Below are 24,111 nucleotides of genomic sequence, written 5' to 3'. Positions count from 1 at the left end.
CTACAGTTATTATATTTCTCAATGAAATGCAGCTCTACCATATGGCTTAATGATGAGAGCATCCACGTGAGTAAAATTTTCCAGAGGTAAAATAGTCCCCTATTCAGATCTCCAAGAAGATGTCAGCAGGAGAGAGACGAAAACAATAAAAATAAAAACTGGCAGGTCAGAGCATGAAATTTTAGATTATTAATCCAGCAGATAAGTGAGAGAGCTTAAAAAGAAAAATGGATAGCTTGGAAATTAGATATAGTGGGACCTAGGCAAGTACAGTAGCAGGAAGAACAGTACATCTAGTCTTGTGAGTACAGGGTAATCATCACAAAGTTAAATGAGGGTAATGCAGAAGTAGTTCTAATAATGAGTAATAAAATAAGACTGTGGGTAACCTGCTCTAACAGCACGCAGTATTAGTTGGAGATGACTTTAATTTCCTGAGCACAGACTGGGAGGTCTGTGGATTCACTGCATATGGTATGGACAGTCAGTCTTGTGAAGTACTTTTAAACATGTTTTCCAAAAGCTGCCTTAACAACTAGATCGACAGCCCACATGCAGTGTAAATATTGTAGGCCTTGTACCTACAAACAGGTCTGACTTTATCGACAGTGTCAGTGTAGAGGCAGGGATTAGTGATCAAGATACCACAGTGACAACAGTTAATAAAGTTAAATAAGTCCATCAATAAGCTAGGAGTGTATTTATGCTAGAGAAAATTGGCTAAGCTGTTGTTAGCATCCCACTTAACCAATGAATGGACAGACGTCAAGGAATTGTGGAATTGTGGCGAAAATTTACACCGATTTTTAATGGTGCTCTGGTGACGTACATGCCAAGTTACAGGATTAACGATGGAAAAGACCCTCCATGGTTTAATAATCAGATTTGGGAAATGCTGAGGAAACAAACTGTTGCACTCTTGATTCAAAGAGCTTGCAAATGTTGACAGGTAAAAGTTAGCATAAGTTTGTGTGTCAATATCAATGTGAATGCATACAACAACTTCCACTGCCATACCTTGGAAAGCTGAAGTTTTAAATTTATCGTTTAACAAATCATTCATCCAGGGGAATCACACAAACATACCATCATTTGCCTATCGGTAAGACTCCCTCTTGGAGGACATAGAAACAGGCATACCTGGCATAGAGAAGCAACTGAAAAAGTTGAAAACAAGTAAGTCGTCAGGTCCAGATGAAATTCCAATTCAGGTTTACAGAGAGTAGTCTGCGACACTGGCCCCTTAGTTAGCTTGCTTTTATCACAACTGTCTTGCCTAGGGCAAAGTCCCAAAAGACTGAAAAAAACACAGTTGACTTCTGTATATAAGAAGGGTAAAAGAACTGACCCAAAAATTATAGCCCAATATCCTTAACATCAGTATGTACTGGAATTCTAGAACATATTCCGAGTTCAAACACAATAAATATCCAAGAGACTGAAGAGTTTTGTCAACAAATCACCATAATTTTAAAAGCACCGGTCATGTTAAATACAGCTTGTTCTTTTCTCACATGATATGCTGCAAAATGTGGATCAAAGGAAACAGGCAAATTTCACATTTCTAGATTCCAAAAAACTTTTGAGATGGTACCCCCACTACAGACTGTTTAGGAAGATACAAGCATACACAATAGTTTCCCCACATATGTGAGTGGCTCAGACTTCTTAAAGCCATAAAACCCATTACATAGTTCTTGGTGGTCAGTGTTCATCAGAGACAAGGATATTATCAAGAGTGCCCCAGGGAAGTGTGATAGGGACACTTACTTTCGCGAGATAGAACCACTATTATTTTCTATGTACTTCAGTGATACAGCAGATAGGGCGGTCAGCAATCTGTGGTTATATGCTGATGAAGCTGTTGTGTATGGGAAGATGTCAAAGATGAGTGACTGTTGGACGATACAAGGTAACTTAGAATAAATTTCTAGTTGGTGTGATGACTGGCAGCTGGCTCGACATATAGAAAAATGTAAGTTAATATGGATGAGTGGGAAAAGCACACTCATCATGTTCAGATACAGCATAGACAGTGTCAAGCAGGACACTGTCACATCATTGAAATATCTGGGCACAATGTGGCAAAGCAATATGAAATGGAACAAGCAGATGAGGACTGTGGCAGGGAAGGCAAATGTCAACTTTGATTTATGGGGAGAAGCTTAGGAAAGTGTGCTACATCGGTAAAGAAGACCCATGCAGGACGCTAATGCAACCTATTCTTAAATATTGCTCAAGTGTTCAGGATCTGCACCATGTCGGATGAAAGTAAGACTTTGAAGTAATTAAAGAGTCGGGCCGCTCGATTTGTTACTGGTAGGTCTGAACAATACAAAACTGTTACACAGATGCTTTAGGAACTCAAATGGGAATCCCTGGAGGGAAGACGATGTTCTTTTTGACAAACACTGTTGAGAAAATTCAGAGAACCAGCATTTGAAGCTGTCTGTAGATAAATCCTCCTGCTGCCACTATACATACATTTCACATAAGTACCACAAATGTAAGATATGTAAAATTAGTGCTCATTCGGAGGCATACAGCGATTAGTTTTCCCTTACTCTATCTGCAAGTGGAACAGGAAAGGAAATGACTAGCAGTGGTACAGGTTATCCTCTGCCATGCAACGGATTAATGTAGATAGAGAGGTAAAATTGACTAACATGCTTGGAATGACATGGGGTTTTATTAGAGGGGGAAAAAAAATTCACAAAATGTCCAACAGATGGCGCTGGATAGCAAAACATCAGTGACTGCGCATGACAATGGTGTATAAAAGGAGCTGTAATGAGAGAGAGAATCAGATGCACCTGCAGTCCCAGCATGTTGACGTTACCTGAAAAGGCACTTTTAGTGAAGCTTTATTATCAGAATGGGGAACGTGCTAGTTCAGTGTTACAATCCTATCGCCATAGAAAAGGGATTCGAACGGGTAAAGGTCCGTTGACAATTGTAGCTGTGGCGAGAGTGATTTCGAAGTTCGGAGCCACAGGTTGTTTAGACGATAAAACCTATATTGGCCGACCGAGCACAAGGCGTAATGCTGCTGAGACAGTTCTCAAAAAAATGGAGACTGTAGCGGGTTTGTCTAGGCACGGGGAAGTCGGCGCTCGTGTCGCATGTTGCACCAGCATTCCATACACTACTGTTTGGTTGGCACTTAGGCGTACCCTCCGATGCTATACGTGCAAAATCCATCAACATCATGAACTGTTACCTGGTGATTTAGTGTAGCAGACGGCATTTGCAGTGTGGGCATTTCAAAAGATGGCGGAAGATGACGATTGGTTGAGTAAAGTGTTGTGGTCCAACGAAGCTCATTTCACGCTCCGAGGGTCTGTCAACGCCCACAACAGCAGAATTTGGGCTACCAAACATCCTAGAACTGTCGTGGAAACTCCATTGCATGACGAGAAAGTCACGGTATGGGTTGGATTTACAACATCTACCGTTATTGGGCCTTTTTTCTTCAAGGAAATGCGTGATTCTGGTTTTGTAACTGCCACCGTGACTGGTGAGAGGTACGCTGATATGTTGCAGAATCGCATCATTCCCAGCCTGGCTGATAAACACCTGCTGGAACGTACAACGTTTATGCAGGATGGCGCTCAACCCCATATTGCTAGATGCGTGAAAGATCTCTTGTGTGCATCGTTTGCTGATAATCGTGTGCTCAGCTGCCACTTCCATCATGCTTGGCCTCCCAGGTCCCCAGACCTCAGTCCGTGCGAATATTGACTTTGGGGTTACCTGAAGCCGCAAGTGTATCGTGATCGACCGACATCTCTAGGGATGCTGAAAGATAACATACGATGCCAATGCCTCACCATAACTCCGGACATGCTTTACAGTGCTGTTCACAAAATTATTCCTCGACTAAAGCTATTGTTGAGGAATGATGGTGGACATATTGAGCATTTTCTGTAAAGATCATCATCTTTGCTTTGTCTTACTTTGTTATTCTAATTATTGCTATTCTGATCAGATGAAGCACCATCTGTCAGGAATTTTTTGAACTTTTGTATTTTTTTGTATCTAATAAAACCCCATGTCATTCCAAGCATGTGTGTCAATTTGTACCCCTCTATCTACATTATCTCTCCCATGAGGCACCGCCTTATTGTAACACTGTCCCTGTGGGCAGGGGAGTGTGTGTGCTCCAAGGAAGCTGAGAGCTATATCGGCGGTAGCGCAGCTACTGGCAGGTCTAACCTAACCAGGCAGGTCTCAGCAGAGGAGGCAGACAAAGTGTGCCTCACAACGACCCGTCTTATATCTTATATATCCTATTCCCTACCCTCTCCTCAGTTACCATTCCTTTTCTTTCTCTAAATACCTTAACACACCACTGCCATTTAGTTGGTCTAAGGAGGGATGAAGGCTAAGGGAGAAAACCCTGAAAGAAAATCTGGAGTGGGGCCCCAAAGGCAGTTGGAAGGCGTACTATGTCTCCTTTCGGCAGCTCCTGCAACCGAACCGATACCAGACGTATTGGCTTGCCTTTGCTCTGGATATCATTTAGGTCGAGAGGGAGACTGTGATGATTGCGAATCTCACGTGTCTTCATATTTATCACTCAGGCTTGTAGCATCCTGGAGAGGACACTTCAGCGATGTCCAAGAACTTCGGCACAACACGGGAAGAGGCAGTTACCGGTTATAAGCTCTGTCTGATTGGCGTAAGACTCGAGTGCCAGGGGCCACTTCCGACAGTGGGAGAGATCATTGCATCTCATTGGACGGCTACCACCCACCTCAAGCTGAGTAGCCCCCAGCCAATAAGATGCTGTCCCGCCACTATCTGCCTGCTTCACGAGGTATGTGAAGCTTAGAAGTAATCTTCGACAAGCGGGTTGATATAGTACACCTACCAACAACAAAAATGAAATAATAGAGAAATCACTATTTCATATTGCCACCTGGAATGTTAGGACCATGTGTCCAAGGTAAGCTGACGATGCCCAAGAAGTTGATTTCATCCATAAGACTGCCGTAATTGACAGAGAGCTCCATCGTTTGAATGTAGACATTGTGGGACTGCAGGTGGGAGGATAATTACACAGTCTTCTGGCAGGGGAAGTCTCAAGATGAGCCAAGACTTCATGGCGTAGGATTTGCTGTTAAAAACACCCTCCTGGACTGTACTGTGCCACCATCCGGTGGAACAGAGCGAATTATTGAGTTGAAAATATGCTCCTCAAGTGGCACTGTCAACATCCTAAATGTGTATGCTCCTACCTTATCATCCAGCATGGAAGAGACTTACTCAGTGACAGAATAGCCAAGGTGCCTAGCACCAAGACACTGTATATTCTAGGGGACTTTAATGCTAGAGTTGGATCAGATAACGACATATGGCCGAATTGCCTGGGACATTATCGGGTGTGAAAAATGAATGAAAATGGCCAGAGACTGCTTGAAGTTTGCTGCTTTTATGGACTATCACAAACACATATTTCCAGCTTAAGGATCAGCACAAGGTGTCTTGGAGACACCCGCACTCTCATGACTGGTATCACCTTGTCTTAGTCATAGCTAGGTGTACTGGTCTCAAAAATGTGCTTCTGACACGAAGTTATCATAGTGCTGACTGCAACACAGACCACGCCCTGGTGGCGTGTACATTGAGGCTTACTCCTACAAAATGTGACCACGCTAAACCGAGAGGTCATCCTCTTATCAACACAGATCATGTTCATGACGCACAAAGAAAGCAGGATTTTGCCAGTAATTTTGAAAGTGCTTTCCCAGGAAACGTGCAAGCAGAAAGGAATGTTGATAAGAAATGGGCAAAACTCTCAGGTGCAATCTACAACTCAGCAGTATTGGCCTATGGAATAAAAGGAAAAAGAAATAAGGACTGGTACAAACAAAATTGGGAAGAAATGGAACCAGTCACTGAGGCTAAATGGAAAGCCCTGCTTGCTTACAAAAGAAACCCAAATGAAAGAGCTCGAGATGACCTACGAAAAGCAAAGAACAGGGCACAGCAAACATCCAGGAGATGCACAAATAACTACTGGTTGAATTTATGTGCAGGTATACAGAAAGCGGCCGACTCTGGGAATGCTAAGGTAATGTACGATGGTATTAAGAAAACAATTGGACCAACTGTCAGAAAAACAGCTCCTCTGAAGTCCAAGATGGGTGAAGTCATTAATGATGAAGGCAAACAAATGGAACGCTGGGTTGAACACTACCTCGAGTTGTATGCAGCCGAGAATGAAGTTAGCAAGGACGCATAAGACGCCATCAGATAAATGCCAGTTATGGAAGATCTAGATGCAATGCCTACTATGGAAGAACTTAGTAGAGAAATAGATTCTCTTGCTAACGGAAAGGCCCCAGGTGAAGATGGGATCCCTCCAGAGGTTATTAAGTATGACAAGTATGTTCTTCTCAAACATTTATTTTCACTTATCACAACCAGCTGGGAAGGAGGTTATGTCCCGATGAGTACGCGGAATCTGAGGATAGTTACTCTATATAAACAGAAAGGCAACAGAAGTGACTGTAACAATTACTGAGGCACTTCATTACTAAGTGTAGCCGGGAAAGCTTATGCAAGAGTCATCCTAATGCGATTACAGATCTTAGCTTCCAGAATCTACCCAGAATCTCAGTGTGGCTTCAGGCCCGGCCGGTCAACCGTAGATATGATGATCTCCTTAAGACAGCTACAAGAGAAATGTCTTGAGCAGCAGAGACCACTTTATATTGCTTTCATTGACCTTGTTAAAGTGTTTGAGTCAGTGAGCAAAAATGGGCTTTTCAAACTGTTGCAGAAGATTGGATGCCCACCTAAACTACTGCAGATAATTGTCTCTTTCCATGAGAAAACACAAGCAACAATTTGCTTCAACGGTAAAACATCAGAAGCATTCCCTGTTAGAAGCGTTGTGAAACAAGGGTGTGTGTTAGCACCTACATTATTTGGGATTTTCTTTTCCCTTCTGCTCAGATTTGCCTCTGAAGACTGTGAGGAGGGAGTGTATCTACATATGAGGTCTGATGGAAATCTTTTCAACATTGCTCGCCTCAAGGCCAAGACCAAAGTAAATACAGTTGTTATCCGCGAGTTGTTATATGCAGACGATGCAGCTCTCGTAGGGAACACAGAAGATGAGCTGCAGTATATAATCAACAAATTATCAAATGCCTGTGAAAAGTTTGGTCTACTCATCAGCCATCAAAAGACTAAGATCATGGCGCAGAGCACTACCAATGTTCCATCCATTACTATTGATGGCAATCCTCTCCAGATAGTTGATGACTTTACCTTCTTGGGATCCACAATATGTAGCAACCTGTCCATGGACTCTGAACTTACTAACAGAATCGCAAAGGCATCATCTGTCATGGCTAGATTAAAAAACAGAATATGGGACAACGGACTGTTTACCACAAAAACTAAATTAAAAGTCTACAACGCTTGTGTTATAAGCACCCTTCTCTATAGCTGTGAGACATGGACAACTCTTTCTAGGCATGAATCTCGACTCAGCAGCTTCCATCTCCGCTGTCTCCGGAAGATCCTTCCGATCTCTTGGAGAGAGAGAGAGTACCCAACACCGAAGTCTTTCATCGTGCAAGCACAACCAGCATCTTTGCACTCCTGAGTCATCGACGTCTATGATTGTTGGGACTTGTCAGGCGCATGGATCCTGAACGGATACCGAAACAGCTGCTGTACGGAGAACTTCAGGAAGGTGTGAGGCCAGTGGGACGACCGCATCTTCGTTTCAAGGATGTCTGCAAGAGAGACCTGACCAAGACCAGAATCAATCCAAGTCGCTGGGAAAGCATTGCAGATGACCGTGTCAAGCGGCGAGTAGCTGTGCGCAACGGCGTCAAGCTCTCGGAGGACGAACGCACACAGGAACAAATCAGAAAGAGGACAAAGTGAAGAGACAGAGCGGCTTCTGTTCGAAGTCCCTCAAATTTCACATGTCCAAACTGCAGTAGGGACTGCCACTCTCGAGTGGGACTTTTTAGCCACAGCAGACTCTGAACCAAGCATGCTACACCATCATCCCTCTAGGATGGACGGATGCCATTTATCTACGTTATTCCATGATTTATTCAGTTTTCAAATTTATACTGACTTTCTGATCACCCGGTAATGGGCCAGTTGTGTTTTAACTGATGTAAGGAATAAGGGTACTTAGGTTTTTGAGCTGTGAGGGTTTTGTTTCCACTTTTCAGAGTTGTAAGGGTTGGTTTTTTTGTATCATTGGCTGCAGTTGAGCTATATAGGTCAAGGGAAATGTCCGATTCCTGCAGTTTTGTTGGTGTAGTGAAATGCTGTAATTAAATTTTTTTATATATATTATTTATTTTGGGATGGTATGGATTTTCTTTTATTGTTTTATATTTAGCTTGTCCTGCCCTAACCCCCCCCCCCCCCCCCCCATTTTCCGTGACTGTCCCATTGGATTCATTTTATTTTTGGAGTAAAACATTACTGTATCATTTTTGTTTTCGTTCACGTTTATTGGCATTGGTCTGTAGCGACATCATTGTCACCATTTTGTATAAGCAGGAGGTAGCGGTATCCGTCATACTGATGACTTCATGGGTCAAAGCAGACAAGCAGAATTGGATGCTTTTGAAATGCCAAATCCATGTTCATGCTCACTGTAACCTGAAAGAGTAGGCCTAAGTCATGTTATAAAAACATTCACAGAACCTCACAGAACTGCCTCTAAGCTGAACTATATCCTCCACACATTGTGGTTTAAGGATCTCATTGGCCTGTCAATGCACTGAACATTTTGCATTATTTAAAAAGGCAAAACTGTAAAGTCAGACAACACTACATAACTACATGCCTCCAATGAGTCAGTGTTTGTCCTGTTTCTATGCTGTTTGAAGATGTGCAGCTTTATTTACCATTGTGTGCAATGGCCTTTTGTGAGGCACCCAACTCCAAATGTTCACTGCATGCCACTCCCTTCTCAATGTTCATTCATAAACAGTTGAGATGGATTCGCTGACAGAAGAAATTCATGTTGGGTTTCAAGCCAACTGCCACTGATAGAGAGTTTAACACTTGTCTCTGATCCTTGATGGTTACGAACATAATATTATCACTACTCTTACATTGTGTTATGTGGCTGCAAGGGCTAAGCCTTTCCTTTTAGACACATTGGAGGGTCCAGTTTGATACATCAACACAGAGGATAACTTCAATCATAGTGGGGTCATAGGCTTGTCCAAACATGAAAAAACACTTCTGCTGTTCTGTCACGTTGCCGTGTAAACCCGTCTTACTGTTTTGATTCCATACAACTGACTGGCTTACTTAAAAGTCAGCAGTGGATGGTTACATAATCATCTAGTATTAGTTCTTCATCAGCTACAGTGCTCCAAAGTGATCAGTGCACTCTTTTTAAGGATTTGACTAACATTTTGTGTGATGATTTTAATACAAGAACATGGACTCAGGAAAAGCAACAAAAGGGGAAGTGGCCTGGTGCACATTTACACGGAGCATATTTTAATATGCGAGAAAGCATTTCTGGGAAAAAGAGAGAGAGAGAGAGAGAGAGAGAGAGAGAGAGAGAGAGAGAGAGAGAGAGAGAGAGAGAGAGACTTAGTAACACAAGATATAAATTTAAATGTTAAGATGTGCTTTTTGAAGGCAATTGTCTAGACTGTCCAGCCTTGTATGAAAGTGAAACATGGGTGATAAAAAATTCACACAAGAAGGGAACAGAAGCTTTTAAAATGTTGTGCTACAAGAGAATGTTGAACATTAGATGTCACACTAAATAACTTATGAGGCAGCATAGATTTGAACTAGAAAAGAAAAGAAATTTATGCCGCAAAATTACTAACAGAAGAAATTATAACAATAGTGGAAATCTCTGGATGGAAAATCTGTAAAATAAGGGAAAGGCAACAACCTACCTATAGAGGATTGGTGCACAGTGCTCAGAAAGAAATAATAGAAGACAATTAGGGGGGCCTAACACTAGCTCCCAAGCTACTGATCTTTTCTTTTTAAGCACACAGACACCCAAACATACATGATGGCATAGATGTGTGTGTGTCTGGATGTCTGTGTAGCTGTGCAGTGAAGCTAGAAGATCTAGGGGGGAAAAAAGTGGCAGCTCAAAGGTAGTGTTAACTGCTTTCTACTATGTGTGTGTGCGTACCACAGACTAGTCCTTTACAGGTAAGTGGTTGCCTTTCCCCTATTTTAAATGAAAAAAAGAAACTGGTTGGCAGACACAAACAAAGTCTGGCAATCAAGAGGGGGGGAAGGGAGAGGGCGAGGTAAAAATCACAGATGAAACTCATAGCTCAACTACAGTAAACTGACTGGAATGGATGTAGGTTGCAGTAGTTATGTAGAGGTGAAGAATCTTGTGTGGGATAGATTAGCATGGCGAGCTGCATCAGACCAGTCTTCAGACTCAAAACGACGACGACAGTGCACACTTACCATAATAATACTCTCACTGTACAACAGCTACACTTTTATCACATCCAAGAGAGGTAGAGATTATAACCAAAATATGTAATCAATAAACGGTTTAATGTTGAACAAGTGCAAGTACGGGTGTCGTACCACTGGTCAAAACCCAAAAATCGCAAAACTGTGTTAGGTGTTGCACAGGAGAAGTTGGCAAATTAGTCCCTGACATCAAACAATAACAGCTTAATATATTACAGCATTATCTGCTTACGTTTCTCATTTAGTTCCGCCATAGTCTTCGAAACACTTCCAGCTATCTGCTTCATGTCAGCATATTTTGTGATCGTAGCACGATTCATCGCTTCCAGCAAACGATAATCGTCCTAAAAACATAACATAAATCAACCCTCATGTTAAGCGAGTGTATAAGGAATATAATGAACACATCGCACGTGATTTAGCACTGTTATAAAGGCGAGTACATCCACGATCGAACATCGGTGTCACATGTATCACAACCTAGTATATAAGAACACTACCTACCAATGTGGCTGTCAGCTCCCCATACAAATAATCTGCCGTTTTCTGGAACATGTTTGTGGCAAGGCGGCTTAAGTTCGGATCGTGTGGGTCGAGGGCTTCAAAGCTACTTGTGCTTGTTGACAAAGTTGGCCCTGAAACACAATATTTATTATGTAGGCTTACTTCCTTATTGTCACACACCGCAAAAGTTTATTTACTGTATCGTACCCCTTCTGGGTGAGTCTGTAACACCTTCACTATCACCTTCGTCAGTCATGTTCAAAATAGAGCAGATTTTCGATTATTTACTTTTGCAACATTACTACTCGTACTCTCACGAACATACTTCTACCTTTATACGATATAAACAAACAATTGCCCAGCTGGACAGTGACGTCATGTGACGTAAAGAGGGGCCAACATGATTTTACCACACATTTATTTACCAGAGATCACCGTTAGCTTCACACTCTGTGATGCACAAAAAACATCTCTAATCTCTGCAAACGACTGAGGAGTCCTGTCACGTTGTTACAGAAATTTTTGTGGGTCTAAAAGCCTTCATGTACCACTCGTAATGGAAGAAAGGATGAGAAGCAGACTTGATAAGCCTGTAACTTTGCATTTTGGTCCCTATTGGGCTTGGGGCACGATGAAACATCGGATGCAACGTCTCTACGGTCTAATAAGTAATTACTAATTATTCATTCTCGTGACACTGGAATGTTATTTATATGTTACAGTGAGCATTTTATTTTTATTAAGTAGTTGACACGCGCAGAGCTGGTTCTGTGCATAGATTCAATAGGTTTACGAGGGATTGGCGAATTGTGCGGAGCGGCCATATTATACGCCAAAGGGTGCACAATTACAAAATGTTAAAGTTCACTGTTATTAGAATATTCTGAGATATTACGCTGTGATTGAACGAATGTTTTGGAGAAATCCAACGTCATCCCATCTGCGAAAACCGTATTAGGGGAATGTAGCTTATAAATTATAATACGTGTTTGAAGAGAGAGAGGTGCTGAAAAGCGACCAAAATGGGGAACAGCTTGAGAGAAAAATACATATTTCTACAAACGTCATGCCCAATACTCCCAGAAAAATAGACTGGTTTTCCCTACTCTCTCATGTAGGTGAGGAATCGTCTCCAGTAGATGTAGGCAAAGCATAGCAGGCTTTCAATAGGAAACCAAGGATTTCAGAAAACGCTTGAAAGGGGGAAAGTCTTGTGAGGTAGTCGTCATGTAAGAGATGTAGGCCAGTTGTTACAGGAAGAACTAGGAAACAGGTATCAAGCCACATTTTTTTTTTCAAGCCAACAGCGAGATTTAGCTAAATGACAGAGAATATAAATTCTTTTTGCAAAGATTTTGGAATGGAGGACGATGTTGTAGTAGTGGGTGGAGGAGGGAACAGCATTGAGAGTGACCTGATAAAGATAGCTCCAGCAACAAGCCATAAAAAGGTTGAGGTTGTTCCTTTTCTAGGCTCCTGTTGAACAGCTCTGAGTCTAGTTAACATGGTTTAGCTTAAGTTGTGACATAGTCATGCAGGAAGCCTGTGACCAATACTTTTTAAAAACATCACACATTGAAAGATACAAAAAATAATTTTTAACATCAAGAAATGTGTTAATTTTAGTGACCTAATAAAGCAGTGATCTAAAATGTATTCATGGGTAACATAGATTTAAATCAACTGTTCATGTCAGGTGCTGAATCAAACAAAGATTTTGTTTGTGTTGATGCTGTTGAGAGGTGGGGTTTTACAAGACATGGGCAATGTCTCAACAGGAATGGGAAAGGGTAACTGACTGAGTTGACAGCAGATTCATTAAGGGGAAACACTTAACACTCATAGGCATATCCCTGTAGCAACTGGTATGAAGACAGTATCTTTTTCAGGATTCAGCATTGCATTCTGAGTGTGATTTACAGCTTGACTATTTCTCATAGTCTGCTGTCCCGTCAAACGCCAGTTTTTGTTGCCAATATTTACGTTCAGGGTGCGGATAATGAGTTCATTGTTCATAGGTTTGCTGGTTACTGCCAGTTCAAGTTCATTACACTTCACTTATAGTTCTCGTTACTTCACCAGTAGGCTTTCATGCTTGAGGCTGAGGACTATTATTTCTTGTTTCAATGACGTAATTATGTGATCCTGCGTTTTTAGAGTATTGTTTACTTTGGATTCCGTAGCTAGTATGATGGATTGATGGCATGTCTACTGATCTTCACTGTTAAAGTATTTCAGGTTAACTTTGACGCATTTTTCGTGGTACCAGTAATTACAGTTAATACATAGAATACCACATATAACTCATTTTGCACTTATTATGGTCGAAATTCGTTGGAACTGCAGGATCGGTAATTTGTACACTTTTGCCCACTGCCATCTTGGCTCAACATAGGGCTCATAATAGGAAATGTGGTTCAACTGCAAGAACAAAGATTTTAAATAAAAAAGTTTCAACCTAAAGGTGAGCCTTGTGACAATGAAATGAATATCTATTTAGATAAAACAATCATTCGACAGCAATCTCTGGGACATCTGGCTTGCCTTGGTTGTATTGGGCTTGCCCAGTAAGTGGGGCACTCTGGGTCAACCTGAATGTCTCCAACTACCTGTGGGATTTCTGTAGATTTTGCTAACTGTCTCAAACGCAGACAGACTATCGGGTGGTGCGCACACCAAACCAACCTAACAACATCAGGAGGATGTCCTCCACAGAAAAGAGCAAAAATAATATTATTTACAATAGTCTCAGACATCATCCTGTGGTGAGCTATGTATTTCTCATCATTCATCCACGCATGAACATATTGTGTTAGTAAATATCTTCAGCTATGTGGAACAATTAAAGTTAAACATTACCAGCAAGAAGCTGCCATTGTAGGCTTCTTTTTTTAAAATACACAAAGAACCGCAGCTCGTGGTCTCACAGTAGCATTCTCGCTTCCCGAGCATGGAGTCCCGGGTTCGATTCCTGGTAGGGTCAGGGATTTTCACCTGTATCAAGATGACTGGGTGTTGTGTCATCATCATCATCATTCATCCTCAATTATGGTCGGAGGAAGGCAATGGCAAACCATCTCCGTTAGGACCTTGCCTAGTACTGCAGTGCGGGTCTCCCGCACCATTCTCCTACACTCTACCAAGGAGTATGGGACTTCATCATCGTCAACAACAAGTTGTGATTAGTGCTAAATATCTAACACTGATAATTATGATTCATAGTCATAAAGTTGTAATTATCACTTTGGGGGAGGGGGAGAGGAGAGGAGAAGAGAAGAGGGGGTTATGGTGAAGCTGTGACCATGAAACAGTGATGATCACAGTTCTCCTTTACATATTCACCTTCCAAAGCAAAACATTGTGCCAATAATGTATGACTTATCAGAGACCCTGTTTATATAAGTCAACAGTTCATCACCATTCTGGAAATACTTACCATACAGTGGTTTCTTCACCCGAAGAAAGAGCAAGAAGCCACTAAGTGCCATGTCAGGAGATTACAGGGATGAGGCAACATTTGATAGCCCACTTGACTGTGTACTGTGAAGTATGAGCTGGGGCACTGATGTGGAGCAAAATCATGCCTGTGGACAGCTTCTCATGATGCTTCATATTGATGGCCTCCAGTAGCCTCATCAGAAAATTTTGGTGGTATCCTCCTGCAGCAGTTCATCTCTTATGAGCATAATCTGTTATCACCACACCATGGCAGTCCCGATGATGGCTGGGGCTTTGTCTTTTCTGCAGTGGTGAATCCATGTGTTCCCACTGCTGAATTTCCTCCTTTGTCTCAGGGTCATGGTGATACATCCATCACTCGTCCATGACAATTAGGCATCTAAAGAAATCATCTGGACTGGCATAACACAGCTACAATATTTCCACTGCTGTCTTGGTTTGCTGGGCCTTTTTGTGGTGAGCCGATGTGGAATCTGGCAAGGAGGTGTCCATTGTCATGTTCAGAATTCCATGCAAGATGTTGAAAAAACTGATACACGACTTATTTTCACTTTTCACACTGTTGCTTTGATTGTGATACACTGGTCTATGAGCACCAAGGCCTCCATGTTGAAACCCTCACTTTAGAACCAAAGGCATTTGTCAAATAGAAGTTAACTTCTGTGACATCAAATTAAAATTGTCTATTAGTGCACAAAACCAAATAATGATAGTTCTTGGTGGAATTTAATATAGCCAAAATAGTAATTAAGAGAAGTAGATCCTGATAAAGTCCAAACTCCGCCAATATTCTATGCACGCACTAAATAAATCTGATATTAAATGAAGGTTCATAAAGCCTTGTGGCGGTGGAAACCTTACATTCCTAAGTCATAAGGCACACAGATTTATATTGATTCTGGATAACAGTCATGTTTGTCGGCTTCTATTGGCGGAGATGAGTTGAATAACAGCAGCTGAGGAAGAGAACACTGCCAGATGGCCTTATATTTGCTCACTGTGGAAATTCATATGACGATCTGGCAGCAGTATGAGCAATGCTCTCACCACAGGATCTCTCGCTGCACATGGATGACATTACACGATCGAGGTGTCCGTATCTTCCACTTGCACATCCGGTGGGATTACTAAACTCCACTAGTCTTGTAACTCTGGATTCCGATTCCTCATAGAGAGATGGTGCCACTTTGTTCTTTGACGAATAATGGAAAATCCAGGATGGAATAATGACAATATTATTAAAATGATAGGCTGCTACCAACCTTATAGCGGAGGTATTGAGTTGCAGACAGGCACAACAAAGATTGCTAAACAAGTAAGCTTTCAGCCAAAAGGACTTCTTCTGACACAGACAACACATTTTTTCCTCTGTCATTCAGACTTGTTTGACCACACTGGAAGCATCTTTGCCACCTAACCACTGTATCACATGCAGGTGCATTTTCGCTGTACAATAAACTTAGCATGGATTGTTGCAGCATTATAACGCTTCAAATACAGAAGACCAATTACTGCACAACACTCCACTTTATATATCAGTGGACTGCACCATTAGGTTTTGGCTCCTCTAGTGGTGTGCTTTGTTATTGTGGCATGGGGATTTCTGTGTGTACCATAACTACAAATTTGTAGCTGCAAACAAACAACATATGAAACTTTATTTTTGTAGTGATAAACAAAACTGTGAGACTACCCCTCCTTTGGAAACTACTTCTAGAATACTTGATGTATGTAAATGTGTATTAATAGAAAAAACAGCTACTTTGAATAAAATCAATGTTCCTTCTCTTAAACTACTCAGCAATTGTTGTATGTAATACTTCAGGAAAAACATTTACATTACATTACACAGGACACTTTCAATTGTCTATAAACTTGCAATATCAAGATCTGTTTAGTAAGAATATTAGAGGTAAGGAAACACTGGGTTGCTGGGCCACAATTGTGAAATGTATTTTATTCATCTCATAACATACAGAATTTCAGAATGTAAGTCTGATGTACAGGAGATATGTCAGGATTTTTTTCCTTATTTACTTCTCATAAACTTGAAGAATATAAATTCAGAGGCAAGTCATTTATATAGAACAGGAATAAAATTGGCCAACGGATTGAGCCTTGAGGAACGCCTTGTGACAGTTTTCTAGTCTGAGAAGTAATCTGCTTCTTTTGATGTGATTATTGCCCTTTGCTTCCTCTCCATGAGATAAGATTCAAACCAAGATCCCTTATTCCATACTGGTTGAGTTTGAAAAGCAGCAGAGCATGATTTACAGAGTTGAATGCTTTTATAAGATCACAGAATATTCCTCCAAAACGAATTTAATCCTTTTTCATTTAAAGCCTGGTGTTCTTTACCTTTTTTTTTTTCCAAGTTAATATTTATAGTGGTCTTATTACAGAATGAACTTTCTCATTGGAATGCTCTGTTTGGAAATCTCTCTGAACGTCTGTGTTGAAGAAATATTCAAACAAACAAAAATTCTTCACATGAGTCTAGTTACCTCAATATTTTGGGGTAATTACAACCAGTCAGTGTATAATCCACACGTAATGTGTTAGCTCGATTTGGGTTATCTGTGCTTATTGACAGACTTTAAAATCACACAGAAAAGTAACACTTACTTCAATGGTTTTATTGTTATCAATGTCACAGTAGCTGTATTACAGGAAAGTGTTTGTAGCAACAGATGTCTAGGGGTTGTAAAATATAGGTTGCATTAGGTGGCAGTTTCATGATAGTAATATTGAGTCCCTGAGTTAACGAGATCAATTTGCTTGAGATATGGGTTGCATGTCCATCATAAGTGGCCCAAAGTACTTTAAAAAGATTTCTCTAAACCAACTGAAAAATAGTGTAGTCTCTGTTCAACCTTGTTCACATTTGGACAGTAAAATCTGTGTAGGCACTTCTCTGTCAATCCAGTTCAACATTACATACTTTTCTTTAAACACACAAAGCATTTGCAATCATTTTATAATCAAATGACAATCACAATAAGATTTTATCGACTGCAGGTTTTCTTACTCATAAGAACTACTCTTATGTTTTCTTTTGATGCCAACTGCTCCAAAAACTCTAGTTTTAGAAGGGTTTTATCACAGGTATATATCTGTCCCAGTTTCCCATAAATTTAGTTATGTCACAGAGGCATGGAGTTTTAAAAAATCATAGATTAGCTGTGGGTTGATCTGATCAATAATATGAAAAAGTGAATACCTTACCCTTATTTTAAAAAACATCTCCACATCCTGTTGTTTTTTGTTTTATGTTGTCATTGATACTGTAGAGTCTTGTGCCATGGGAACGAGCAGAGGATGTTGTTTGGTGTCAGGTACCCTCTTTCTAAAACACAACTGCATACATGTGTTAACAGGGTTCTTTATTAATAAGAACAAGAAGCTTCTTATCTTAAGCTAGTCCACGTGTTGCGGTACAATCCCTTCTGTAATGGTCCATGTTAGCCTCACTGCAGGTGAAGTACAAATCCCACTATACACTTGAATCTGGTTGCATTGTACTGACTGTGCTAGAGACTGACTCTGACTGACTGCAACTGTGACTCTGATTGTGACTGACTAGCTGTGACTGTCGGATGACTGACTGGGCCGTCCAGTCCGTGGTGGCAATTTAATTATTGGCAGTCGAGAGAGCATTGGTGGAGTGTTGCTTGCAAGTTTGTCTTCAGCCTCTCTCCTGATAAGTGCACTTTATTCAATGCCTGTTATTGATCTTCTTGCAACCTCTGGTGTGCTGCCAACAGCTTACATTAGAACATTTTGAATAATGATTGTAGTTTGTTTTGCTCAATGTAGCTTTCCACAATATCTAGCACATTATCTGATTACAACCCAAGTCTATTTTTTTGCATTAGATTTGCCAGTTGTTATTGTTCATCTATTGAAGACAGGTAAAGTGACATCAAAACTCCTGATAACTACTTGTGAATGTTTTAATATGGAGTGAGGGATTGTTGTAGAAAATTGCTGCACCACGGGTACTCTCATTTCCAATTTTAACACCATCTAGGTCTTCAGCACTGTAAATAAATCCAACTCTCTTTTATTTTTTGTCTTTTACGTCACTTCCTGATCTAGACTAATTACAAGTTATGTTAATTTCATTACAAAGATTAAGTTTAAATTTATTTTTTAATCCACATCCCTGTAAGGGGCAGCTGTGTCACCCATTCTAGAAGTAACACTAACTGAAGAATCAGAAACAAGCACTTAAGCAAAATATATACTTTGTGATATTTATGTAAAACCAGACAAAAATAAATACACAGTTACTGTGTTGTTGTGGTAATTAATTAGTTCTCCCAGTGCAACACATTATTGTGGAGGAAAACAGTTGAAAGTCTTACAGTCTAACTTTGCCTGACAAATGCTTGTGAATTTGTTTTACAAATTTTGGTGACACTATAAGAACTAAATATCCACCAATTCTGTGGGAAAGAGTGTTGTGACTCGCCAGTCTTCCAAAGTGCTGCCGCACAGTTACAGGCGTCCTCTACATGCAGTGCTGTCTGCCAGCCATGCAGCAGCAGCGCCACCTAAGCGGCCAGCCAGCCAGCGGCCGCTAGACTTGGACTCAGTTATGATTTGACTGTTACAGTGTACAGACATCTTACTCTGTTTACTTGATCTGTGACTTTCATGTATTGCGTCTTCCTTAAAATATATTTGTTCAACTTGAAGTTATAACAATTGGCGACGAGAATGGGATTTTTCTCTTCCATCGTTGACCTACATGTTTCCATGGCTACTTTAGAGCAACTACTGCAAGGTCTCATAGAACAGCAAACACTTCTCACAAATGCGATTCGTGATTTCGTCACAGTATCAAATGCGGGGCGTCTCTCGTCGTTGTCTCTACCTACTTTTCCTCCTTAAGATGAGACGGCGGAAGACTGGTCTGATTACGAAAAACGTCTTCGACAGCACTTCTTGGCATTTCGTGTCGCGGATGAACAAACATGTAAGTCTCTGTTCCTTTTGTGGGTTTCACCTCAAATGTATTGGTTGTTGTCGCAATTAGCTCCTTTGAAAGATCCTGCGTCTTTGTCCTTTGCTGAAATGTGCTCACTTCTGTCCATCTATTTTCAAAAGCAAACGCATATGGTAGCCTCTCGTGTTGCCTTTTATTGTTGTCAATCCTATTGCGCTTGGGCGGCTGAACTTCACGGCCTCAGTAGAAAGTGTCAATTTGTTACTGAAGTTCACAAAGAATCCTATGCCAATTCCATGGTACGAGATGCTATTCCTTATGCGCAATTGGATTCCCCGTCGACGACATTTTCGTCCCTTTTTTTCTCCTGGGTTAGGCCGTGCAAATTACTTTGAAGCTCATATCACACTCAGACCCACTGCTCGGCCTAAGTTTTTTCAGGCTCGGCCCATTCCTGTGGCCCTTTGTGATCAGGTCAAACAGGAGCTGGATCGTCTCACTGCTTCAGGGGTCTTGCTTCCTGTCACTTCCAGTGAGTGGTCCTCTCCTGTTGTTGTGATATTTGTCTCTGTGGCGAATTCAAAGCCCCTGTAAATGCTCAATGCCTTATCGACACTTACCCTATGCCTCGACCTGAAGAATTGTTCACTAAACTTGCTGGAGGCCAGTATTTTTCTAAACTTGACCTGTCAGAAGCTTATCATCAACTTCCTCTCGATGCTGCTTTCTGGCAGTTTCTGGTCCTTAACATGCCTTTCAGCCTTTATCAATACCAACGATTGCCATTCGGGGTTGCCAGCGCCCCTGCTCTCTTTCAGCGATTCTTGGAACAAGTATTGCTCACTGTCCCTGGGTGTATAAATTACCAGGATGACATTGTTGTCACTGTCTCCACCACTGACGAACATCTTCAAAATCTCCGAACACTTTTTCATGTCTTACAGACTCCCGGTCGTAACTGTAATCTTCAGAAATCAAAATTTTTTCAGGCATCTATCACGTACTTAGGGTTTCAACTCTCTCGGGATGGTATTCGTCCACTTCAGCAAACTGACGCTGCGATCAATGTCCCTTCCTCGCCCTACATCTGTTAAGGAACTGCAGGCCTTTTTGGGGAAAATAGCATACGCGTCATATGATGCGGCTCTCCGGAAATTGAAGACTACGCTGAAACAGGCCCCATGCCTGGCTACTTATCAACCTGGCCAACATCTTGTTCTTGCCGTGGACGCCTCTCAATATGGGTTCACTGAAATCCTTGTCCACCATTTTTCTGACGGTTCTGAACAACCCATTGCTTATGCCTCCAAAATGCTCACAGATGCCCAACAAAAGTATTCTCAAATTGAAAAAGAAGCTTTGGCCATTATTTATGCTCTTCGTAAGTTTGGTGTTTTTCCTCTATGGATCCAAATTTCATCTTGTTATGGATCACAAACCACTTGTTTCCTTGTTTCATCCATCAACGTCACTTCCCAACAAGGTTGCGCACCACCTCCAGTGTTGGACTCTTTACTTGTCTCGTTTCAAGTATGAGATTCATTTCCAGCCAACGGCTCAACATGCGAATGCTGACGCACTGTCTCGCCTTCCCATGGGTCCTGATCTGGCATTCAATAGGGACGAACTTTTGTGTTTCCACCTGGATGTTGCCGAGCAGCAGGTTGTGGACGGGTTCCCCTCACCGGGGACCAGCTGGTGGCTGCTACGTGTTCTGACCCTACCCTCTCCTGGGTTTTACGCTGTATTCAGAAGGGTTGGCCAGATCGTCCATCTGCTAGGACTTCTGGTCCATTGCAGAACTAGTACACTTTGCGTTACTGCCTCACAGCTAGTGATGATGTTATCCTCCTCTCCACCGAAAATGCTTCACCGCGTGTTGTGGTACCTGCGTCTTTACGTGCTTCAGTCTTGCACCTCCTTCACCAAGGGCACTGGGGTGTGTCTCGTACAAAATCTCTGGTGCGCCGTCATGTGTACTGGCCCGGCATTGACTCCGAAATCGCACACAAGGTCGCTGCTTGCATCCCTTGTAAGTCACAGGCCGCCGCCCCGAAGTCATCTTTGTCACCGTGGCCTTCACCTGAGAAGCCCTGGGAGCGTATTCATGCTGACTTCGCAGGACCTTTTTTAGGTACTTATTGGCTTCTCGTTATTGACACCTACTTTAACTTTCCTTTCATTATCCGTTGCACGTCGCCTACCAACGCAGCAACCACCAATGCTCTAGCTCACATTTTCTCTATGGCAGGCCTTCCCTCTACTCTTGTTACCGATAATGGTCTGCAATTCACCTCTTCCGATTTTGCGGATTTTTGTGCCTGTCACGGCTCCTCCGTTCCAACCACAGTGAGGCTGAACAACTGGCCCGCACATTTAAGGCCCAGATGAGGAAACTCTGACTTCTTCTGCTGCTGATGATGCGCTTCTCCAATTTCTGGCTTCCTACTGTTTCACCCCCATGGACGACCACAGCCCGGCTGAGCTCTTACATGGCCGTCAGCCCCGCACGCTACTTTTATCTTCTGTGGCCTCCCACCTCACGGCCGCGGGTGCCTTCGCTTGTCCTGTTCACCGCCGACGACCTTGTATGGGTATGGGGATATGGCAGACGGCCAAAATGGAGTCCCGGCCACATCTTACGACACCGTGGCCAACGCCTGTATGAAATCCAGACAGACAAGGGTGCTGCGGTGCGCCATTTGGACCAGCTTCGGCCTCATGTGCCGGCGATGCCTGTTCCGAATGCCGCTACAACACCTTCTGCTCTACCTGACACTCGGGATACTGGAATCTCTCATTACTCACAACACAGTCCTCTCACCATCATATCAGTGCCAGCACAAGAACTGACGCCCATGCAGGAACCAGATGACCATCATCTGTCGGAGCAACTCTACTCGCCTCCTTCTCCTACGGACTCGAACACATCGCCCATGTCTCCTGTTATAACAACCGAACTTGCAGCAATGGGCAGATTGGTGCACAGGGCCCCAGCAGATTTGACCCCCACATCTCCTGTCATCTCGACCCGTTATCATCGGGGACACTTCCGTCCGTACAGGAAGCCGCCTCCTCGAGATTTTACGGCCAGTCAGACAACACCTATGGACATCATCAATCTACAGGCCACCTCTATCAAGACCTGTGCAAAAAAATTCAAAGGGGGGAAAGGTGTGACTCGCCGATCTTTCAAAGTGTCGCTGTGCAGTTACGCGCGTCCCCTACACGTGGTGCTGTCTGCCAGCCATGCAGCAGCAGCGCCACCTAAGCAGCCAGCCAGCCAGCAGCCGCTAGACTTGGACTCAGTTATGATTTGACTGTTTAAGTGTACACATGTCTTACTGTGTTTACTTGATCTGTGACTTTTATGTATTGCGTCTTCCTTGAAATATATTTATTCAACTTGAAGTTATAACAAAGACACCAGGTTAGTTATCCCCTGGTCCCAGTTGTCCTGCGCTTCCCTACATGGAATTTACATCTGTTAAAATTTCTAATAAGTGGCTAATAAGATTTTCTTTTATCTTGTTTTTGAATATTTGGGGATTTTCTGTTTCCCGCTTGATTCCTACCAGAAATGTGTTGCAGATATTTGAAGAAGAATATGAATCTCCATTCTGAGTCCTATAAATGTAAGAAATTGAAATTCTTTTTACTTCTTATACTTTGTGGTTGTGTATTGGCACATAAATGTAAGAATCTCAAGGTAAAAGAGGCCAATACAATTTAGATAAACAATTGGTTTTCTATGTATGTGAATCTTTGGAAGGTTCTGCAGCGGCACTGACCTCAGTAAAGAGATTTCAGAAAGGTACTCTCCTATCCAAGACAGATAGAGCAGATCAAGTAATGGAGAACGCTCTGTACCTAAGCTCTCTTAGATAAAGAAATGCATGCTACCTCAGTCATACAGAAAGATGCTGATAATATAGATGTCTCCAGAATGAGCTTTTCACCCTGCAGTGGAGTGTGTGCTGATATGAAACTTCTTGGCAGATTGAAACTGTGTGCTGGACCGAGACTTGAACTCGGGACCTTTGCCTTTTTCGTGCAAGTGCTGTACCAACTGAGCTACCCAAGCAAAGCTCAGTACCTGTCCTCACTGCTTCACTTCTATCAGGTAGAGCACTTGCCAGTGAAAGGCAAAGGTCCCGAGTTCGAGTCTCGGTCCGGCACACAGTTTTAATCTGCCAGGATGTTTTTTGATATAGATGTTATAACCAAAGAGTGGAGGATGATGGAGTGAAGAATGTAATAAAAAGGGCGATTGGTGAGCTTGACAAGACTACTACTGTCAAACTCATTGTCATTGTATGTCAGTTGCTGTGATACATATTGCAGCTGAATTTCTTTGCTTTTGAATTGGATCATTTATATCTAAACCCATGTCTTACTTCCAGTACCAATATAGTGGACACTACCCATGTTGTATAAGAATCAAACTGCATGGAAGATACGATTTACCTGTACATAAAATAAGTACCACATGTGCTGTCCAATTTGCAGATGTCAGCTGTTTAAAATCCCATTCATTGTGGAAAAAGTGTCCATTCTTTGTCAAAGAAACAAAAATTTAAGAAATAAAGGTTACACAGTGTCTAATATGTACACAAATAAAGAATATAAACAAGGGAAGATGGCTCCAAATAATTCACTTAGTTATTCACGGCAACTGTCAAACAATCCACTCTGAAGATGGCTGTTGCCACACAAAAAGTAACAATAACCGA

The 24,111-nt window shown here is 42.0% G+C and overlaps 2 protein-coding genes across 2 annotated transcripts in view; one reads left to right on the top strand and one right to left on the bottom strand.

Annotated features, from left to right (window-relative positions):
* LOC126284407 (biogenesis of lysosome-related organelles complex 1 subunit 2) overlaps window positions 1-11,264 on the bottom strand; it is a 45,841-nt gene extending 34,577 nt beyond the window's left edge. Inside the window, exons 1-3 of the mRNA XM_049983319.1 lie at window positions 11,176-11,264; window positions 10,969-11,099; window positions 10,697-10,808 (exon numbers count right to left, since the gene is read on the bottom strand). Coding sequence (XP_049839276.1) covers window positions 10,697-10,808; window positions 10,969-11,099; window positions 11,176-11,224 — 292 coding nt within the window. The 5' untranslated portion in view covers window positions 11,225-11,264. The remainder of the gene's footprint in view (window positions 1-10,696; window positions 10,809-10,968; window positions 11,100-11,175) is intronic.
* A 170-nt stretch (window positions 11,265-11,434) lies between these two features.
* Window positions 11,435-24,111, top strand: part of LOC126284406 (uncharacterized) — a 35,171-nt gene continuing 22,494 nt past the window's right edge. Inside the window, exon 1 of the mRNA XM_049983318.1 lies at window positions 11,435-11,636. Within this exon, the coding sequence (XP_049839275.1) occupies window positions 11,525-11,636 (112 nt within the window). The 5' untranslated portion in view covers window positions 11,435-11,524. The remainder of the gene's footprint in view (window positions 11,637-24,111) is intronic.

The sequence above is a fragment of the Schistocerca gregaria genome, chromosome 8, assembly GCF_023897955.1.
Source record: "Schistocerca gregaria isolate iqSchGreg1 chromosome 8, iqSchGreg1.2, whole genome shotgun sequence".
Taxonomy (NCBI): domain Eukaryota; kingdom Metazoa; phylum Arthropoda; class Insecta; order Orthoptera; family Acrididae; genus Schistocerca; species Schistocerca gregaria.
Note: the sequence above shows the minus strand (reverse complement) of the source record. Positions and strands in the feature narration are given on the sequence as shown.